The 20,247-nt window shown below is 53.3% G+C and overlaps 6 protein-coding genes across 6 annotated transcripts; 3 read left to right on the top strand and 3 right to left on the bottom strand.

The window, feature by feature from the left end:
• Positions 1–1,947: 1,947 nt before the first annotated feature.
• UMAG_02663 (uncharacterized protein) lies at positions 1,948–3,651 on the bottom strand (the record flags this gene model as incomplete). Its single annotated transcript, XM_011390746.1, has 1 exon — positions 1,948–3,651. One exon carries the CDS (start codon positions 3,649–3,651, stop codon positions 1,948–1,950), a length of 1,704 nt encoding a protein of 567 aa, XP_011389048.1.
• An 808-nt stretch (positions 3,652–4,459) lies between these two features.
• Positions 4,460–7,433, top strand: UMAG_02662 (putative periodic tryptophan protein PWP2; the record flags this gene model as incomplete). The annotated part of the gene is made up of 2 exons (XM_011390745.1): positions 4,460–4,935; positions 5,204–7,433. The coding sequence occupies 2 exons, from the start codon at positions 4,460–4,462 to the stop codon at positions 7,431–7,433; spliced, it is 2,706 nt and encodes a 901-aa protein (XP_011389047.1).
• Positions 7,434–9,150: 1,717 nt separating this feature from the next.
• Positions 9,151–9,954, top strand: UMAG_10306 (NADHX epimerase; the record flags this gene model as incomplete). The annotated part of the gene is made up of 1 exon (XM_011390886.1): positions 9,151–9,954. One exon carries the CDS (start codon positions 9,151–9,153, stop codon positions 9,952–9,954), a length of 804 nt encoding a protein of 267 aa, XP_011389188.1.
• A 225-nt stretch (positions 9,955–10,179) lies between these two features.
• On the bottom strand, positions 10,180–13,005 carry UMAG_10305 (GTPase-activating protein GYP7; the record flags this gene model as incomplete). The annotated part of the gene is made up of 1 exon (XM_011390885.1): positions 10,180–13,005. The coding sequence occupies one exon, from the start codon at positions 13,003–13,005 to the stop codon at positions 10,180–10,182; it is 2,826 nt and encodes a 941-aa protein (XP_011389187.1).
• A 1,234-nt stretch (positions 13,006–14,239) lies between these two features.
• On the top strand, positions 14,240–17,536 carry UMAG_02659 (uncharacterized protein; the record flags this gene model as incomplete). Its single annotated transcript, XM_011390744.1, has 1 exon — positions 14,240–17,536. The coding sequence occupies one exon, from the start codon at positions 14,240–14,242 to the stop codon at positions 17,534–17,536; it is 3,297 nt and encodes a 1,098-aa protein (XP_011389046.1).
• A 244-nt stretch (positions 17,537–17,780) lies between these two features.
• Positions 17,781–19,511, bottom strand: UMAG_10304 (uncharacterized protein; the record flags this gene model as incomplete). Its single annotated transcript, XM_011390884.1, has 1 exon — positions 17,781–19,511. One exon carries the CDS (start codon positions 19,509–19,511, stop codon positions 17,781–17,783), a length of 1,731 nt encoding a protein of 576 aa, XP_011389186.1.
• Between the last annotated feature and the right edge of the window lie 736 nt (positions 19,512–20,247).

Below are 20,247 nucleotides of genomic sequence, written 5' to 3'. Positions count from 1 at the left end.
TGGGTGTTGTTGTATCAATACAGAACCAACAGAACTGATAGCGGCCACCGTTTAGATTTGATGATGGTAACAGTGGTCTGACAAGAACGGCTTGGGTCGTGAGTAAGCAAGTCACGAGTATCGTCCATCCGCGTCGAAATTTGGCCTTACCAGCGCCTTGTAACAGCTGTTCCGCACAACGCTTTCGGGGTGACGAGCTCCAAGTTTGCCATGTCACAACATTTCGTTGCTTTGCTCCAGGCTGGTGTTCGTACGTCGAAGTCGGATCTGCTTGCCAACCGACTGGGCTGCAGCAGTGCTCACGAGCTCGTCGAAAACGAGCTTCGGTCTCACTTTGTTTAGCTTTGTTCTTCTAGTATACGCCCGGTTCAACAACATGCCGCCAAGACTCAAAAGCAAAAAGTTTGGTTCGTTGGTGCTTTCTGCGATAAGCTCATAGGCGAGGCCGTCAGCTGACTCACGACTGTGCAAATGAAAGCTCAGCGTGAACAACAGCCATGAAAATTCTGATACAGACAGAGTATAGAAGACCATACACAGCTCGATCATTCACGATTTCGATTGGGTATAAGCGAGCCGAAGTTCCGAAGAACAGACCATCGTCATCTACAAACGCATCTACTCATGATCTATAGTCTCTTTTGGCCCTCTCTTCTTTTCTCAAGTTATACTGCATTCACAAATGTTTTTTATTTGTTTGTTTTTGTTTTGCGCAGCTGGTCAGTTGCCCTTCTTCCTTAGGAAAGGCGTAGCTGCAATTTCCGAAGATGTTCAAGTGGACCCTTGGGTCTCGACGCCACAATCACAGATTCGTGATTCGGCTTGACTGAAGGGCCATCGATCACTTCGTTACAGAAACCGACCGACCATGTTTGGGCTGCTTGCCTCGCCTAAAAAAGCCTGATAGATGTTTCCAAGAAGCCGTATGGTGCATCAAATGCCGTGACATAACTTCCCTTTTGCCATGCAGTTCCCATCTTCCTACGTAGCTGCAGACATATCATTAAAACTCAACAGGCAAACGTCAGCGTCTCGGGTCAAAGCCAGGAACAATGAATTTCAGAGTGCGACGAGGCGAGGCATAACTTAACTGAACCAAGCTTGCAGATAACGTGAGGACATTTTCAATCAAAGCAATCGTGCCTGCAAAACAGGCTTGGTGCCCTGAATCACATGTAGATTACAGATTCACTTTCTCCGCCGCTTGGTACCCGCCGTTTGTACATGAGTGACTGGCTGCCGAAGAGCGGTCCTCTAGATGCAACCGTTTGGATTCGCACTGGACCCGCCAAGGACAGTCGCGAGTCTTGCGTTGGGAAACTTTCGCGCCAGGCCCTGTTGCAAGGCTATCCCGGCACAGACACGGTGTGGAAACGGTAGGAACTTTCAACTCCGCACCTGCAATGCCTATTATGAGCAGAAACGTCCATAAGTTAACTTAAGTTATCACGAATTGTGACGAGATAGTGCGTCATAATAATTCGATTTGGGTGAAGAGTGCGCTTGGCAAGCGGCTCTCCATCCGCGTTTACACAGCTTCTCGGGTGGAGCGCCGATCACACGCAAATCACGATTCGTGATTTGCCAGTAGCCGTGCGACATTCACGATTCACGATTGTGCAGTCACGAGTGTACCGCGGTGGCTGTAGCCGCAAGCAGCGTTCTGTTCGTTCAGACTGCGCCAAGCACCCTGCGCCAGGTTCGTGATTCACCTCTGAGCCTCCTCACTCGTGACTAAATTCGATACGAATATGCGCCTTGAGCACAAACACCTGCAAAAGGTTGGAATTCAATGCGAACTGGCTCACCATCCTTTGCCGCCTACACCCAAGAGTACATTGTAAAGATTACTTCTGTATGATCTCTGTTTGGTTCCGACTTTGTTTGCCCAAGCTACGCCGCATCGACTCACATTTTAGCTTGACGAAATTGTCATCTTCCTCATCGTCACACCTCGTCTTCCTCCGACATTTCATCGTCCGTAGGTGCCAGCTCATCACCCATGATGTGTCCCTCGACAATCAAACTAGCAGCCTGCGATAGTCCGTCGACATCTCGCAGCTGCTTGGTACCGGCCTCTGCAAACTCGATGCGTTTTCTCGGGTAACCAGTTACCAGACTGAAGCGATACTCGTGTTCGTAGTTATCCGGCTTCTGGCTCGAGACATCGCCGACTTCTGCTGTGACAGATGACGTCGCGACAAACGCATAAACAGATGCTACTGTGTCCATCGGTGAGAAGCGACGCGCCAGCGTCTTGCCGCTTGGCAATCGGAAGCTGAGCCTCACTGCGTCAACCGAAGAAGGAGGTTCTGCAGGGACGAGATGCTGTAGCGCCCAATGTTGCCATGCTACTTTCTTGCGTTCCAGCTGCTTTTTCTGTTCCTGCTCTTCGCGCGCCCTTTGTGCCTCCAAAGCCTGACATCGTTCCTCCTCTCGCTTCTTGGCGATCCTTTCGGCATCGCGTCGACTAGCTTCCTGATAAGCACGATCTTGCTCTTCTCGAAGTTGACGTTCCATCTCACGACGTCGCTTTTCCGCTCTGAGTCGTTCCAGATAGGTGCGCGTCCTTGGCAATAGGATGTCCGAGATGTGCGATGCGATCGTAGCCGCCGAGGTGGCACTTGACGGAGAGCCTTCCAACCTTGACAGCACCGCTGCTCGAGGCGAGGCAGTCCATCCTCCTGAGGACCTACTTGTTGAGCGAGGGGGCTGTAACGCGATGAATGCGACGAAAGGATATGTGCTTGCCTGGAGTGTATTCGCAACTTGATACGCTTCGCGTTCTTTGACATCGCCACCCCAGACGATGAAATCGTCTTTGGACAGCAAGTCCACAAGATCACTATCGACCAAGGTGTTTTGCTTGAATCGGCCCACATCCCCATGCTCGCGGCTGACCAAGACGACGGCGAGGATTTTGATCTGCTCCTTGGCGGCTCGTAGCGCGTCTGCATAACCTCCGATGAAGAAAGGAGGCAAAACTTTGGTCAGAGGTGCGCGAGATCCGACGTCTTCGTTCGGCAAGACCGAGCGAGAAGATCTGGCTCCCGTTTGCTCCTCTAGCTCGCGAACAAAGTTCTCTGCAGAGATGCGAGGATCCGATCGACTGAGACTGTGTGAACCAGGGCCTCCGCCAAACAGCGAAAAGAACAGAGTCTGAATCCGCAAGATTCGTGCGAGGAAAAGCAACAGGTTCGAGGCTAGCGAAAGCGGAAAGCTCAATGCTGTCCAGATCATCTGAGCGACGCTCACAGTGCCGTTGTCAGGACCTCGAGGATTAGGACGCAAGCCAGCACCTCCAGGGCGACCACTCGGTGCACCACTCCCTCGGTACAGTGGGCGCCTTGAAGGATCGTACACTGAGGAAGAAGAAGAAGTGGTCATGAGCTGGTCATGGTTCATGGAGCCCCGGATTTGGGGATCTTGTGCAAAGAACCTGGCAATGGTCTCATCGTCAGCTCCGCTGCGCCTGCGCTCGGCCGTGCTATCTTCCTCAACAAGACGTGCTGCACGTTGGACGTTCCATCCTTCTACTTCGAGTAGAGTGGCGAGTATGTCATCATCCGGAACAGAGCTCCTGGAGCTCTGAAGGAAAGATCGCAAGCTGGCGATCGCATCCTGCTGGTTCGAGGTGCGTGGCATCGCCATGATCGTGACCGGTCGTTCGACGTGATCTTGTTGTCGTCTCCTCGAGGGTAGTGCCAATGCGACGATCGGTTCGCTCTCCTCTCTCTTGGCAAAAATGAAATCAGAGTGTGGTACGTCTATTCCCAGGCCGTGTAGCCTATATTTATGATCTATCGCGACGCACATGCAAGCGCGACCATGCCCTGATAGCAGTTTAGAGCGTTGCTCCTTCTCTAGAATGGACGAATGGAGAATCGTTTGTAAGACAAGCTTTGGACCTGCGTCTGATGCTGTTTTGTTGCGTTGATGTCCACTTCACGCAAGAAAACGAAATCGTCAATGTAGTGTAGGTTGTGTGTCTTTAGACGGAGAAGAGATGACGGTTACAAACTACATGCTCTATGCGTGCTGTTCTCACAGTTTGAGGTGCTCAACCCTGCACCCTGCGCACAGAGCCAGAAGGCTAGCACGTAAAGCACTGTCACCGTGCGCATTTAACTAGATTGATTTCTGCTTTTTGGTGCTTGCCCGATCTGAGTTGATTTAGGAGCCTCGGAATTCGGCTCAGTTCTTTTTCTGAAGCCTCTCTCAAATTTTTCTGCTTCTTCTCGGTGCGAGCTGTAAGGAGCAAAATTTCGTCTTTGCTCAGGAGCAAGGCGAACCTGAACAATCTACACAGTCGACAACTCTTGCCTCCTTCATCGTACGCCTCAAGTACCCTTCGTGCTCATATTTGATATAAGCACAGTGGCTCACAGGGTCTACAGCGTCGATTCACCAGGCGTTTGCGCGGGCGTCGAGCGACTGCAACTCGATCCGATTGCCCACCATGAAGTCGTCATTCAAGTTCTCCAACTTGTGTGGCACCGTCTATCAAGGTGGTAATGTCGTCTTTTCTGCAGATGGTGACTCCATCTACTCGCCAGTTGGCAACCGCCTGTCCATCTTCAACCTGGTCCGGAACACTTCGACAACACTGCCATTCGAGACAAGAAAGCCCATCGCCCGAATCGCACTTTCGCCCGCCAACCAGGCCATCGTGCTGGTAGCTGACGAGGATGGGCGTGCGCTTCTCATCAACACGCTCAGGAGGTCTTTATTGGCCCAGATGAACTTCAAGCAGCCACTCCGCGATGCACAATTCTCCAACGACGGCAAGTTTCTTGCGGTCACCTACGCCAACCAGATCAAGGTCTGGAGGACCCCTTCGCATCTTGCCCGAGAATTTGTACCATTCATCCTCCACCGCACCTACACTGGACACTTTGACGATGTGCTCAGCATTCGTTGGACCAAGAACAGCAGGTAAGTTCGGCCAACCCATTGCTCTCTAGACGGTCTCAATGTCTCAACAAGGCCCCGCCAATGGTACTTCCGAGGATGCTTTCAAAAACTAAAAACTGATTTAATGAGTCCGCTGATCAATAGCGGAGAATTTCGCACAAGTCTGAGGAACGCGGCGAGGCCTCGAGGTGGAGACCGTCTCGCAGATGCTTTCGATGTGATTAGCTATGGTGTTGTCGTAGTGAGCATGATTCCGCTGACACTCTTCCATCTTGGCCATTCACTGTAGATTCTTTATTACAACATCCAAAGACATGACAGCCCGTCTGTACTCGCTCGATCAGGTCGAGGGTTTCCGACCAAAGACGTTCACTGGCCACCGAGACGCCGTGATTGGTGCTTATTTCTCCAAGGATGAAAAGACAATCTACACTGTGTCTCGCGACGGTGCCTGCTTCGCCTGGCAGGGCAAGCACAACGATGATGACTCGCAAGATACCGACATGCACGAAGATGATGAGGACATCTGGCAGCCCACCGAGGGAGCAAAGGGCGGCAGTTCGTCTAGACAGGCCGACAACGCTGTTGGCCTCACCCGCTGGGGCGTTGCGAGCAAGCATTACTTTTTGCAGACTGGCGCCAAGACTGTTTGTGCGAGCTTCCACCAGCAAGGATCGCTCCTGGTCGTCGGTTTCTCCAATGGTATCTTTGGCCTTTGGGAAATGCCCGACTTCAACCCTATCCACACTCTCAGTATTAGCCAAGAAAAGATCACGAGTGTGGCGATCAACGATAGCGGCGAGTGGCTCGCCTTTGGCGCTCACCGTCTGGGCCAACTGCTCGTGTGGGAATGGGCGAGCGAGTCGTACATTCTTAAACAGCAAGGCCACTACTACGATATGAATACGGTTGGCTTTGCATCTGATGGCGCAGTAGCAGCCACCGGCGGCGATGACGGCAAGATCAAGCTGTGGAACACTGCCAGCGGCTTCTGCACTGCCACATTTTCCGAGCATTCGGCCTCAGTGTCGTGCATCGAATTTGCCAAACAGGGCCAAGTTCTCTTCAGTGCCAGCTTGGATGGCACAGTGAGGGCCTACGATCTGGTTCGATATCGCAACTTCCGCACTTTGACGAGTCCAGAGCCGGTGCAGTTTGTCAGTCTTGCGGTTGACCCTTCTGGTGAGGTGGTCTGCGCGGGAAGTGCCGACACCTTCGAGATCTACATGTGGAGTGTGCAGACCGGCAAGCTTCTCGACATTCTTTCAGGACATGAAGGACCTGTCTCTGGTCTTTGCTTCAGCCCTGACGGAAGCGGTGTGCTTGCTAGTGTCAGCTGGGACAAGACCGTGCGCACGTGGGAAGTGTTCAGGACGACACAGAGTGTCGAAACGTTGACGCTCAACGCTGACGGACTTGCTGTTGCCTTTCGACCAGACGGACGAGAGATTTGCGCTTCGACTTTGGATGGGTACCTTGCTTTCTTTGATCCGCTCGAAGGCAAGCAGACGGGCGTGGTCGAGTGCCGTCGCGATATTGCTGGTGGACGCAAGGTCAACGACAAGATTGCGCGCCGCAACACGGCGAGCGGAGCATGCTTTACTACTGTCTGCTACAGTGCCGACGGCGCCTGCATCCTCGCGGGAGGTAATGCCAACTACGTGTGCCTCTATGACGTTAAAGAGCGCGTACTGCTCAAGCGATGGGAACTCACCAAGAATTTGTCGCTCGACGGTACGCAAGACAAGCTCGACAGTCGTCGCGTCACTGAAGCTGGTGCTATCGATCTGGTGGATGATCGCGAAGACGAGGCGGATCTGCTTCCTACCGAACGAATCGACGAGTCCTTGCCGGGAGCACAGCGCGGCGATGCGACCAAAAGGACGACACGTGCCATCTCACGAGCCAAGTGTGTACGTTTTGCGCCCACAGGTCGATCGTGGGCGGCTGCTTCCACTTCGGGTCTGCTCATCTACAGTCTGGATGAGCAGGCTGCTTTTGACCCGCTAGATCTCGACATGGATCTCACGCCACAAGCGGTGCGCGAAGCATCTGCGCGTGGTGAGCATCTGCTGGCGGTTGTCGGAGCGTGCCGACTTGGCGAGAAGCCGCTGATGGCCGAAGTGTACGAGCGCACTTCAGCGGCAGACATTCTGCTAGTATCGCAGCAGCTTCCTCTACTCCACCTACCGACGGTGCTGCGCCTGATCGCTGAGCGTCTTCAGCCTAGCAGTGGCAGCCCGCATGTCGAATTTCACTTGCGTTGGATTGCAGCCATCTTTTCGGTACGTGGTGCCGAGATCCAATCGAAAGCATCGACGGACTACGCACCTGTGCTGCGAGCTGTCCAGGTGGCATTGAACGAGCTTCGTGCCAATGTCAAGCGCATCAGCGACGAGAACCTATATTCTCTGCTGTACGTCTGGAATGGCGTCACCAAGGCAGAGCAGAGCAGCAGAGGGCAACCAACTCAAGCAGTTGCTAGCCTCGGTGAACTGATGGAAGTGGACGCGCTTTGAGCGGCACGACTCTCATCTGTTTTGCCCTCCTGTAATTCTAATCACGAATGTAGCATCGTTACGGTATTGCCCTCGTGCTGTTTTGGGTTGGTGATGAACAAACAATCACCAATCGCCAATCACGAATAACTTATTACGACAGGCGGTGCGTCGCAAGATTCACGATTTGTGAATTATTCGTGACATTCGTGCGTGTTCGCGACTTGCTCAGCGTGCAGTCGTGAGTGACTTGTAACTCATGACTTGCTCGGCTGTGATGATTATTTAACGGTGTTTAACGTAACTTCGTATCGTGAATCTCGGATGAACTTTTAGTCGCTTTTTTGTATGCAGAGATGCAGGGCCAGAGAAGGGGAGAAGGCGAACCCAGAATAACTCGTTACATAGCGTTGATCCTTAGGGTGGGAAAAGCACCAAGTGTCCAAGTGTGACTGGTGTACAGTATTTGTACAGTATGCAAGAAAGACTAAAAGATAAGCTCTTCAGCCTAGTGATTAGAGCGGAACGCATTCTGAGCGTTGTTTGAGGGCAATTCTTCCTCGGTATTGATTTGCGGCAGCCACGAGCTGATTCGTGAGTATGAAAGAATGTATGTGCAATGGCACATACAGTAGCGCAGAGGAATCGGTGCACAGCTAACTTGGGCAACAAGGCGTGAGGCGGCCATTCGGATCATGCAGAGGCCGCAGCGGGGTTGCAACCGTGGCACCTTTTTCTTGGGGGGGGTTCCTTCTTTCTCTTCGTTCCTCTGCTCGCAAAGCAGACTGGACCCTCGCGCCGAACCCTGGGGTTCAACCGGACAGATCTCGCTTTCTACAGAAGAGGCCAGAAGGAGAGCAGTCACGAGTGAGAAAATCGTGAATGTTTTTTGCCCTTCTTTTTTCGATTCCAAGATGACTTTCGGCATTTCAGCTTGAACTACAAAACACTGCGTTTCCGCCTGTGTCTCGTCGCCAGATGCGTTTGATGAAATGAAGCGCGGGAAAGCATCAGTGCGCAGTGCGGCATAATGTCTGCTTGCCTCATCTTGGCGGGCTTGCTCGCCTTGACTTGCTGCGTAAATGACCCGCGCACCAGTCTTGAGTGGGTAAAGTTGAGCGAGAAGAGGAAAATTGCGACTCGAGATTCGTGATTCACGGTTTGCGGCTACCGTTGTCTACTCAGCCCTGGCTTGGGTTGAAACAGAAGCAGTAATGTGGGTGCTGATTGTTTTGGATTGACCAACCTTAACACTCTTTCGAACCACTTGCCTCATTGTTGTCATCTGATCGACACCAGCCTTGATCGCTTACACACTCACCACTTTGCGAATCGCTCAGGATCGGCATTTTGAACCACCAACCACCTGGTCGCTACTCAATTGGATTCTTGACTTGGCCTCTCGTGGTCTCTTTTTCAGACACCCAGCGTCAATTTCTTCCGCCTCGTCGCACTTGAATGAATATTGCTCGAGCGTTGGCACTCGAAATCGATCATCTCTATATCAAATCTCACAAGCAGAGCCAACTTGGGGTGACAGCGTCTTGATTCGAGTCAAGACCAACGTGCACTTGCCATCATAGGTGCTGCCATCTTTGTGGAGCGTATTCTTGCAGGCCAAACGGTTCAGCATCGCTCGTCTCGCCTCGGCCTCTGGCAGCTTGCGCACACTCGTGCGTTCTCGAAACACCATCGACGGCTGCCGTTCGTGTCTCGCTCGCTCCCGTATACATCCACTATGCCATTTTCTACTCCGGCACAACCATCTTGTTCCGCAGCGTCACCGCTGCGTTTGAGATACATCGATGCATCAACCGCACAAAAGATCGACGAGGATCTCATGTCAGCATCGGGCGGATTCTCACTTGATCAGCTGATGGAGCTCGCTGGTCTTTCATGCGCACAAGCGGTGTTCGAGTGCTATCCACCTACCAAATACCCCAACGTGCTCGTAGCATGTGGCCCCGGAAACCAGGGTGGCGATGGGTTGGTTGCTGCACGACACCTATACCATTTTGGCTACGAACCTGTGGTATGGTATCCGAAACAGGGCAAGACCGAGCTCTTCTCACGACTCAAGGTGCAACTGCACAACCTTGGACTACCGTTTGTTTCGCAGGACGACTTCCAAGACGCACTTGAAGAGGCCGACGTGGTGCTCGACAGCATTTTCGGCTTCAACTTCAAAGGCGACGTTCGCGAGCCTTTCAGAGCACCCCTCGAAATCCTCAAATACGAATCACGAATCGAATTCGAAGCGAGGAAGAAGATGCCTCCGATCGTATCCGTCGACATCCCCAGTTCATGGCACGTAGAGCTCGGTAATGTCAACAAGGCCTTCACACCATCCGTGCTAATCAGCCTCTCAGCACCAAAGTTGGGAGCTCTCGCTTTTGCCGGTCGTCACTTTTTGGGCGGCAGATTCTTGCCAGAAGATCTCGAGGCCAAGTTTGATCTGCAGCTCCCCGATTACCCAGGAACAGAGCAGGTAATAGAGATCACGGGCGCAAAACCGTTGCAGACCCAAGAGGCCGACTTGTGATATCGTCTCTTTCGTCACACGTGTTTTCTTGCACCCGCTGGATTTCTCATGTCCCCGCACGCTGACGGCTCTCGTACTCTCGTTTATGACGGGCTGTTGCCTTCGCCATTGCATGTAGCCAACTAAACAATGCAACCTCCCATGTAAGTTTACCCCGTGACGATATAAATGCACGCCACAATAGCTTGCGCCTCTGCTCGACTGTGGAAGATGTACAAGAATCCATCAGAGCAAGTACTTCAGTTCGTCCTCCGACAAGATGTGCAAAACACGTGTTGGGTCACGATCAGACTGTTTGCCAACATCCGTCTTACCGTCGGTGCGTTTGTCGCTGTTCGAGGAAACGCTATGTGACACGATCTGGCGGAAGCTCTTTGCCAGCACCTCTGCTTTGTTGATCGTCGTGTTCGCGTGAAAGTCACCAGTGAGCGAGTTGAAGTATTGCAGGATCTCGTCAAAGTGTTCGAGGTATCGTGTGAGGTAATCTCTGTGCAGCTCGAGTAGCGCCAACGCGCAGAAGAGGTGGAAGCTCGAACTGAGGCCCCATTCGGCCTTTTTTTCCTGCGCGAGCTCTTTCTGCGTCGTAGAGATGACTTGTTTCGGCGCTGATGTTGGCTCGGCAGCCCAGCATGCCTCCCAGATCGCTAGCGTCTCGTCAAATGTGAATTCGCGTTTGAAGCGAACTAGCAACCATCGGAAGCAGAAAAACAGGTTGAGCGAATCCGTCTTCTCCAAGTGCGCATACAGTGCTGGATCCATGATCGAGATGAGCTTCTGCAAGAGCACGAGCTGCGTCTTCATCCCGGATTGGTCGCGATAAAAGTTGGACTTGGTGCGTTCCATGAGTCCGACAAAACACCAAAACGTGCGCACCTCGTCGCCCTCGCAAATGATGTAGAGCGGCGAACAAAGATCCGACATGCCCTGTACGTAGCCTGCTAGTAGACCCTGTCCACTTGTTGTGCTAGAGCCGCCTGCATCAGTCGAGTTGCTGGCAAGCGATTGTTCTGCCTCCCATAGACCGTACGTAAGCAAGATCTCTCCGAGCCTCGCCGTGTGCGGATTGGGATCTTTCATCGGATCGGCATCAGGATCGGATGCGAAACCCGGTTCGCGCGCAAACAGTGGTTGGGTACGATCTGTTCGCAGACAGTCGACGCGTACGCGATGCTGTTGCTCGCGGAACTCATCTGAAGCTAGCAATTGCTCGTCGGTCTGCCATCGCGCTTTGTAAGTGTGATATTCGACTTGGCGCTGTTCCCACATGATCGCTCGTGATTCTGATGTGGCTTCGAACGGGGTGGCGTCAAGCAAAAAAGGCCACGCATGCTTCCTGGCTTGATTCGTGAGGCCATTGACAAAAACACGATGGCGAATCTCGGTAATCGGATGCAAGGGCCTACCGGTCTTGTTGTCGAACAAGGAGCGCCATTCTTGCACGTCAAGACCCGCGGGTGTTGGTACGCCGTCAGCGTTGAGGTCTGCGGACCGCGCCTCGCGTTCCGAAGTGGGCCTCGGTAGGTCGTATATCTTCTCTAGTACCTCAAATGCACCCAACTCGCTTCGCTCGGTGCGATTGCCGGAGGAGCTGGACGGGGTCGTGTACGTATCTGTATGCGAGTCGTCAATCGCGGCACCAAGACGTTGTTCTTTGCGTCGATTCCGCTCGCCCTCTTCAGCGACGAGGCGTGCCCACCGAGCCAGATACACTCTGGCACTGTCGTAGTATTCGCCCGTACCGCTCTTGTTAGCGATGCTCGAGGTACGCCACTCCCACTCGCCTTCGTTTGGGCCGAGTGGCACGGGACCAGCTTGAGCAAAGGACTGCACAGGACCGGGAAGATGTGGAACGTATGGTTTGGCAAGCGGATGCGATAGTACAGTATGCGATGCGTGGCGGGCCTTTTGTGTGAAATTAGCAAAGGAGGAGAGGACCGACATGCGTGCGCTTTTGGCAAAGACGGTCAGGTTGTCCATGGCGAGTTCGTTGTTGCGTCTCGGAGTACTGTTGCCTGGCAGAGATTGATGCAGTGGACTCATGGAGTAGGCGTTATGCGAGAGATCGTGACTCCAGGCAGCATTGGCTGGGTCCGAGTTAGGCATGTCGATGGCGTCATCGTCAAAGAGCGGCGTACTGTGAGTTTCAAGGTCGACGCGTGAAGGATTGACAAGGAACAGGTTGGGGTCGAGCACGCTGCGATGTACGTTGGCGTACTTGCGAAGTTGCTGCACAAGCTCATCGCCTCCCCAGGTGGGAGAGGGTGACGTTGGTCGGAGAGAGGTGCGATGAGAGGATGCAGCCGACCACGACGAGAGACTTGGTGGCAGGGAGAGTCTGGAGCCGGCATCGGCATGGTCTTTTGCGGAAACTGAGGCAGCTGCGGCAGCGTCGGCAGAGGCAGTTTGTTTGGCTCTGTGCATTGAAAAAACAGTACTTTTGCTCTCGTCGTCGTGAAAGTGGAGCGTTGGCATGGCGACGCCGCCGACCTGACTGATGGTGACAGTTCCGTACCACGAACTGATGGTGGGCGTCTTGATGGCAAAGCTGTAAATGCTGGACAGCGGAAGCGAAAATGCATAGGTAGATGAGGTGGGAGGCTCGGCAATGAGCATCGAGTCTTGATCGTCCTCGTCTTCTTCGACAGCGTCTAGACTGTTGCGTGGTTCGAGCTGGGTATCGTCGCCTGCTTTGGCGGAGGTAGTGTACTCGATGCGCACAAATTTTTCGAGCTCTTGACGCTGCTCTACCAAGCATTCGGGCAGAAAAGATAGAAGAACCTTAGCCCCTGGTTTGGCTGAGCCAGCCCTACTGAGAGCGAGATAGCCAGGTACATTGTGCTTGGCATACGGCGAGGGATGGACGTAGACTTTAGACTTGGACCACAGCAGCGTATGTACTTGTGATGATGCAGAGTGATCTTGTGGTCCAACATTGACATCTATCGATGCTGATGCAGAAGCAGAATCCAGTGTGCTTGTTGAAGGGGTGCTAGCTTCTGATGCAGCTGCAAGAGCATCGCCCTCTCTGTTGCTATGACTTTGGTGAGTCATTGGGAATTTGATAGGCGTCAACGCCTGATTGGAAGCTTTTGTTGTTAATGGTCACGATCGACCGTGACTCGGTAAATCAGATTTGACCATGTATCATGGTGCGGTTGTTGGTAGCATCAAAGCTAAAGCAAGACTGATGCTTGTCCATGATAAGGAAGGTGCACGTTGCCGACCTGTACTCTATAGTACTTTACTGTGCAGGACTGTGCTGTATACTCAGAAGCTGTCCAGTCACGGCTGGAAACGTGAATCACGAATCACGAATCCTCCACATGTACTGTGCCGTTCCCTACCGGTACTGCCACTAAATTCTCGGTTGGATGCACAGACGCTCGACTCAGCTTTCGCGCACAGCCTTTGCCTGAGTGGCTGAGTGCCTCTAATTCCGTTCGAATCGTGAATCGTGAATCGTGAATCGTGAATCGTGAATCGTGAATCGTGAATCGTGAATCGTGAATCGTGAATCGTGAATCGTGAATCGTGAATCGTGAATCGTGAATCGTGAATCGTGATTGAAGGCACACAAATTCGTGATTCGTGATTCACTAATTCCCAAAACGACTCTGTGACTGTGACCAGAACAGCAAATATACAGTACGTTCAAGCAAGCCAGGTTCTATAGCGTGATTAACAGCTGGAAGAGCAGTCCACCTGCTGGCGGGTCGTTTTAGACGAGAGATGCTGGTAGACACGCAGGTGCTCTAACCAAGACACATATCATGAATGAAGGAAACGGGATAAAGAGGTACGAAGAAGGCTCACTATTGGCCCCGTTCATTTGGTTGGAATGGCACGTGATGTGAGGCGTGAGCCGTTCGCGACGCGCCCATAACATGAATTTATTTGGATCGGCAGTGTTCGATTTTTTCATCGAGCAGCGAGAGACAGAGAAGGAGGACAAAAGCAGCGCTGACAGCGGTCAACTGAATACAGAGCGAGCGCAGATACAGTCACGAGTCGTGAGTCGTGAGAGGCATAATAATCAAGTTCAACTCGAAGTCCTCGTCTCAACTCTCGACGGTGTGCTGATAGCTGCTCTTCTTCCTTCACGCTTGCCAAGGCTACCTTTGAGGATCGCTCTTCTTGTCGGCCATCTATCACCTTGCTACGTGCACCTCCATCCTCATCTTTCATCCTCCGCCTCAACCACTACGCCGTCTGGCTTGGCTCTGACTTCAATAGCTCACACTTTCTCAAATACACAGAGCATCCAATCTTGAAAGGATCGCGAGACATGTCCAGGGCTCGTCATCCCCACCCTTATCCACTAGCATCCACGTCTTATCACCAACCGTCCACCGACATCGATTCCCATCGCATGCGAGCCTCTGCTGATCGTTGGCAGGCTGCTTCATCCCCGCATCCCAACTTTTCTCACGACATTTACATTCCCGAGTCGCAAGAGGAACTCAACAGGGTCAGCATAGAGTCCCGCCTGCTTCAGCCCAGCGGTCCTTCTCATAACCCAAACATGAACAACCCCGACTTTACCTCGGTATCGTCTACTTTTGATACGTACGACCGTATCGGGCGCGACGATGTCCAGCCATCCGCTAGACTCACCGTTGATCCCGTCATCAGCAGACCTTCTCGAACATCCAGCATGCTCAAGCCCTCAGAAGCACGTCTCTATCAGCATGATGCAGACGAGAGTTTGATCCCTGGCGTTGGCCGTGGCGTGCGCAGTACGATTCCCTCTCAGACATCGTACCAAGAGCGACTGCGCTCTCTCAACCATCACGCTGCTCACGACCGCTACGAATCTTCTCCGTCCAAAAGTCCCTACCATCCTGGCAAGTATTCTCGACAGCCCATCGCAGCAACCTCTACGGTACGTCCCTTATTGCATCAAACGCGAGCGGGTGTAGCCCCTCGACAGGCTCACGTGGAAAGCGAGAGCGAGTCAGAAGGCGACTCGGCTAGCGAATCTGGCGAATCAGACGCCATCAACATCCGCACGACTACCTTCAGCAGCACCGGCAACCACCGCAACTTTGCAGCTACCCCAGTCGGTCATACAGCGACCATGACCACCAATCTCCGCCAACGTCCAACGCTTGGACCGGACACGCTCGACCGCATCGAGTTTGACATCTACACCGACACCGATGGCGAGCCTCGTGTGCACAGAGACACCAGACAAAATCCAAGGCCACGCCCCGATCCTTCAGGCCCGTTTGCTTCGCCACGTATCGCCAAACCATTTGGATTGAACGCAGCCGACTATCAACAGCATCTAGCATCCCGTACGCTCACCTCTCCTGCTCTGCGTACACTCATTGGCGATCGTTCCAAGAGCCCAGACAGCCCAACACCGGCGCCTTCCATTGATGGCGTTCTTCACGCTGGCAGGACCAATGCACGAGAAGCACAACGTCAAGACAGGCATCCACAGCCACGCACTACACGCCAGTCCCATGAATCCATCAGCGCTTTCGAAGATTTAGCACGTCGCTTGCAGAAAGACGTCGAGTCGACGCGCAGGAATGCAGACGGCAATGGTGAGGACATGGACGATGGAAGCGCATCCAACTCGGGAGGAAGTGGCTTTGGTCCAGGCAGTCAAGCATCTAGCGCTCGCACTCGTGTCGAACCGCAAGTCGCACCAAACGGAGCCAAGGTCTTGAACCCAGAACAGTTCGACTCGTACGGCTACCCTGCGCACCAGAAAGCGTCGACTCGTAAAGATACCACCTCACCATGGGGTGTCCGCTTGCCCGACGTCACTGGTCTCACATCTGCCTTGGGCTCGCCAGTCAAAGCTCGCGATACGATCAAGCACAGACCGTTTGGCAGTGCCGTTGGCAATCAAGACGCTCGTCTCGAGGAGCTCATCAACCTGCGCTGTTTTGTAGATGGTATACAGACCGAGCTCGATCGAGCAGGAGAAAAGATCGTCAATTTGGAACAAGCGCAAGAACAGCAGAGTCACGATTTGCAAGGACTGCGGTCCGAAATGCAAACAGCCTTCAAGGATGTACGAGCTCCACAGCCTGCCTCGGAGGAGCAGCTCATTCAGCGCATTCTGCAAAAGCTGTCAGTCTCCAGCACGCAACAGTCACATGAGAAAACGCAGAGCCAGAGCGAAACTCGACCGGAAGTTGCCGCCCACGCACAGAATGGGGCTCAGCCCGAAGCACCGGTACGAGCAACCGAAAGGCCGCTCCGAGAGACGCACGATGCTCAACAGCAAGAGAATCGCAGCCAAGTCGAAGTTGTCAATCGACTATACGCCGAACTCGACAAACTGCGGATGGCTATGGAAGAGCAGTACCGCAGCAACGCAGGTTTTGACACGGTCGAAACACAAGTTCGAGAACAATTTGATGCAAAACCTCGCCGTGCAGCCTACAGGCACCAAGACATCTTCCCGTCGGGACGTGATCCGTGGGAAGCCATCGAGGCTTTGCGTTTGCAAGTGCTAAATCTCGCCGACGAAGTCGAAGGTCTCAACGGTCTTGTGCTCGAGCGCCTGACTCCCCCTGTGACCGTTCACAGGAAGAAAATGGCTCGATCAAGCACTGCGCGTAAGCAGCGCTTCGAGTATGACGAAGAAGCACATCCGGCTTCTGATCCCGTCTACACTAGTCGAGGCGGCACTCCCGGTCGTAGATCTGATGCGACTATGCCTCACGCTGATCGAGTCGAGATTCGCACCGATCCGATCGATCAGGACATGGACGATCACTTCCATCGTCGCCATCCAATGCGATCTAGCCCTGCCCACCACGTAGCAGAAGAAATGGACGAGTACGACCGAACGATAGATGCTGTTGGCGAGAATCTGCGGTTGCAACGTCAAAGGCAGCGTCATCGTCATCATAACACCCCGCCACCTGCTCCAGCTGCGGAAACGATGCAAGAGCTCTCGGACAACGAGATCTCGCAACTTGCAGAAACACGTGCCAAACTGGCTGCAGCTCGGCTGAACTGCTCAAGTCGGCAAACGCACGAGTCACGTCTCTGTAGCGTATGTTGTTCGCAGATGCGATCGGAGAAACGGAAAGCGTCTCGACGAGCACGCTTGCTGCAAGCGGAACAACGTCGTGAAGCGGTGGAGTTGGAAGAAACAATCCTGCTCGACACACTGGACCCGCCCTCGGGTTCGAAACGAGGGAGCATCAATGCCGAGCAGATGCAAACGCTCAACGTGATACTTCAAGAACACTGGGACGAATTCGTGCACCAACGAATGCTGTACTCGGAACTTGCCGACGAGTTGAAGAGTATCAGTCCAGCCATGAGTCAGACCAAGCGAAAGATCCTCGCCCAACACGTGCTCGAAGCAGTGGAGCTCTTGGAGGTCAAAGCTGACCGCATCGAGAGGTTGGAAAAGGTTTTGCAGGCGATGCATGCAGAGCGACCGCAGAAGGTGCACGAGCAGGAGGCCAAAAAACACCCTGGTTCACGGCAGACTAGCGGCAACAGGTTGAAACACGCACTCGAGTCGATGGAGAAGTCAACAAGAAGTGGATCCAGCCAAAGCGCTGCAGCTGGCAGGAATAGCCCTCCGACAACAACTCAGCTCTAGATCGTCTGTCGTTCGACGGCAATCACGAATACATCCGAGCGCAGCGTTGACGTTCAACGTGCGTCTCGGGTGAATCGTCTGGTCTCATTTTCCGGCTGTGTGTGTCTCTGTCAAAACAGCTTCAGCTTGTGTCTGCGCGGTGAACGATGGTGAATCGTGAATCGTGAATCACAATGTTGCACAACGTCATGGGATGGAGAAATGTGAAGCGTGAATGCAAATCATGGATGCTGAGACAAATCTGCTAGTTGCGACTCCTCTTGGGCTGTGCTGGATGAGTTGCGCGACGTTTCACTTGTTCCTTGCCTACCTCGATCTGGGCTGATCGGGCCTCTGGATCAGCGCCATGCTCTTGGTCCGTGTCGTCCTCCTCTTCCGTATCGTCGTTGTCGACATGATCGTCTTGCACATTGCCATTTGGTTTCGCGTTCTTGCGAGCGTTGCGACCGTTGTGACGTTTCTCCCCGACAGCTTGCATGCTAGCCCAAACCTCGTCTTGCTCGTCGTCGTCGTCCTCTGGCGTGTTCTCACGACTGTTAACTGTGCGCTTGTTCAGTGCAGGCGGCAGAACGCCATCCCACACCACTGCGGTGGGAGTCGCATGTACACTGTGACTTGTCGATGGTGCGATCATCTTTGTCCACAATACCTCTCCCTTTTCCGCCGACGCACCGGCTTTGGGCACTGCGAGCGCAGCAGGCACCGTCGATTGCAATCGGACGAGGCTATCCGACGATACTGTGACTAGTGCCTCTGGCTCGTTGTTGCTGCACTTGACGCTTCCAGGTAGAAGAACCATGCAAAGTGTTGCACCGACCTGACCATCCTTGTATCCGTACACCACTTTGCCCGACTGCCAATCCACAGCATACACTTTACACCCTGTATCGCCAACGAACAGCAATCCTCCTCGTCGACCATCTAGCGCAGCAGAGGATGCACAGAGCGTCTTGACCGCCCCTTGTCCCGTAGCTATCACGCGCATCTCGCGAATGTGTCTGCGACTGCCTGCACCCGGCTGAAAGACCCGCACCAACCCATCCTTGGTGCCAACAGCAATGAACGTCGTTTCGTCCACGGCGCCTGTCTCGCCATCTTGTGCGGTGCTGTCTCTGAGATTCAGAATGCAGGTGCATGTGATGTTGGCGCGTCGCGGCAGAGACAGGTTATCATTGGCCAAGTTTTTGGCCCGCCATACTTCGCCCCACAGCAGCTCGCGTGCTTTGGATTTGGCCTCAAGCTGACGCTTGCGTTTCCTCTGCTTGCTGTTAAGCTCCGAAACGTCTTCTGTCTTGAATGATTCCACACTCATATCGGCTACTGAGTCGGTGGGTTGCTCGGAAAGAGCGGTTGGGATGTGCCATAGCGAGAGAGGGATGTCTTCTCCGCCATAGCAAAAGTGGGTGGGGTCGAAAGCAGGGTAGAAGCTGGCGTGCTGTAATGGTGATGGGAGATGATCGAGAACCTTGGCTTCGCGGACCTCGATGACAGGTGGCGTGTGGTCGGCTGTGACGGCAATGGGAGTATAGCGCAAGACGCCTGACGAAGTGATAGTGAACACTCCGTGCTTCGACAATGCAAGCCCGACGAAGCGATGGATGCCAGCCTTCATAAGCGGCTCTTGAATGGTGCAGATGATGTTGGCGCGCAGCTCCGACACTGGAGCGGGAGCAGTGCTGGTAGATGGCAGGGATTGATTGGCAATGTGGACAACATCGATCGTAGCGTTCTTGCGCGCAAGAGCGACCACATAAACGTCAGAGCCGAGAACGCCAGACGCAATGCGCTGAACCGCATGGTCAGAGTGCGACTTGAAGTTGGGCAAGATCAGCGGTTTCACGGATGGACCCGCATAATCTTTGGGTAGCGCCGACGGAGGGTCGCACTGAGCAACACGAAGACAGCCGATCGAGTCGCCAATGTAAATTCTATGCGACGAACTTGCGTCCTCCAAGAGAGTGCTGTCGATCGACATGGCCGTCTGATCTCCAGTGCGGTGTCTAATACCAAAAGGCAGATAGATGATGAGATTCGGTGAGGTTGAAGGAATCAGACGATGGCGAAGCAAGATCAGCTAGCTGCTCTCAACTCAGCCTCGACGCTTGCAACATTCTTCCTACAAAAAGTCGTGTCTCTCCAAGCGCCGTGGCCGTAAGCCAAATCCAGAAAGAAAGAAAAAACCAAAAAACCAAAAACCAAAAACCAAAAACCAAAAACCAAAAACAAACCCTGTGAGCGTCCAGAAATAAAACATTCACGATTCGCGATTCGTGATTCGTGATTCACGATTGTTCCCAAGAAGCACATTTCGCATTTTCGCAGTTTTCTGTTCGTGCTTAACTTAACGTTAATTCAAACCTCGGAACTCGGTGTGCAAATGGCAGCCTTTGATTCGGAAGGTCCAACACTCGTGACTGTGACTTGGGAGTCGACGCTGTGTGACAGAGCACGAACACAAGCGACACTCGTGACTGTAACTGAGACCAGCTACGAGCAGGCAGACAGGCACGTACGTAGTAGTCACATACGCCGCAAGGCTCCCGATCACGCAGACCGAGGAGCAGAACAACAGACCGACACCACAGCGCACGGACAAGATTGGTCTTCTCGCCTACTTTCACCTATTCGTGTCACGACCGTGCATAGAAAATCTTTGACATAGATTCACAAATTCAGACGGGCTCGGGCTCCCTCGACTTGCGAACGCAACC

Source organism: Mycosarcoma maydis, chromosome 6, assembly GCF_000328475.2.
Source record: "Mycosarcoma maydis chromosome 6, whole genome shotgun sequence".
NCBI lineage: Eukaryota > Fungi > Basidiomycota > Ustilaginomycetes > Ustilaginales > Mycosarcoma > Mycosarcoma maydis.
This window is presented reverse-complemented; position numbering and strand designations above follow the sequence as displayed.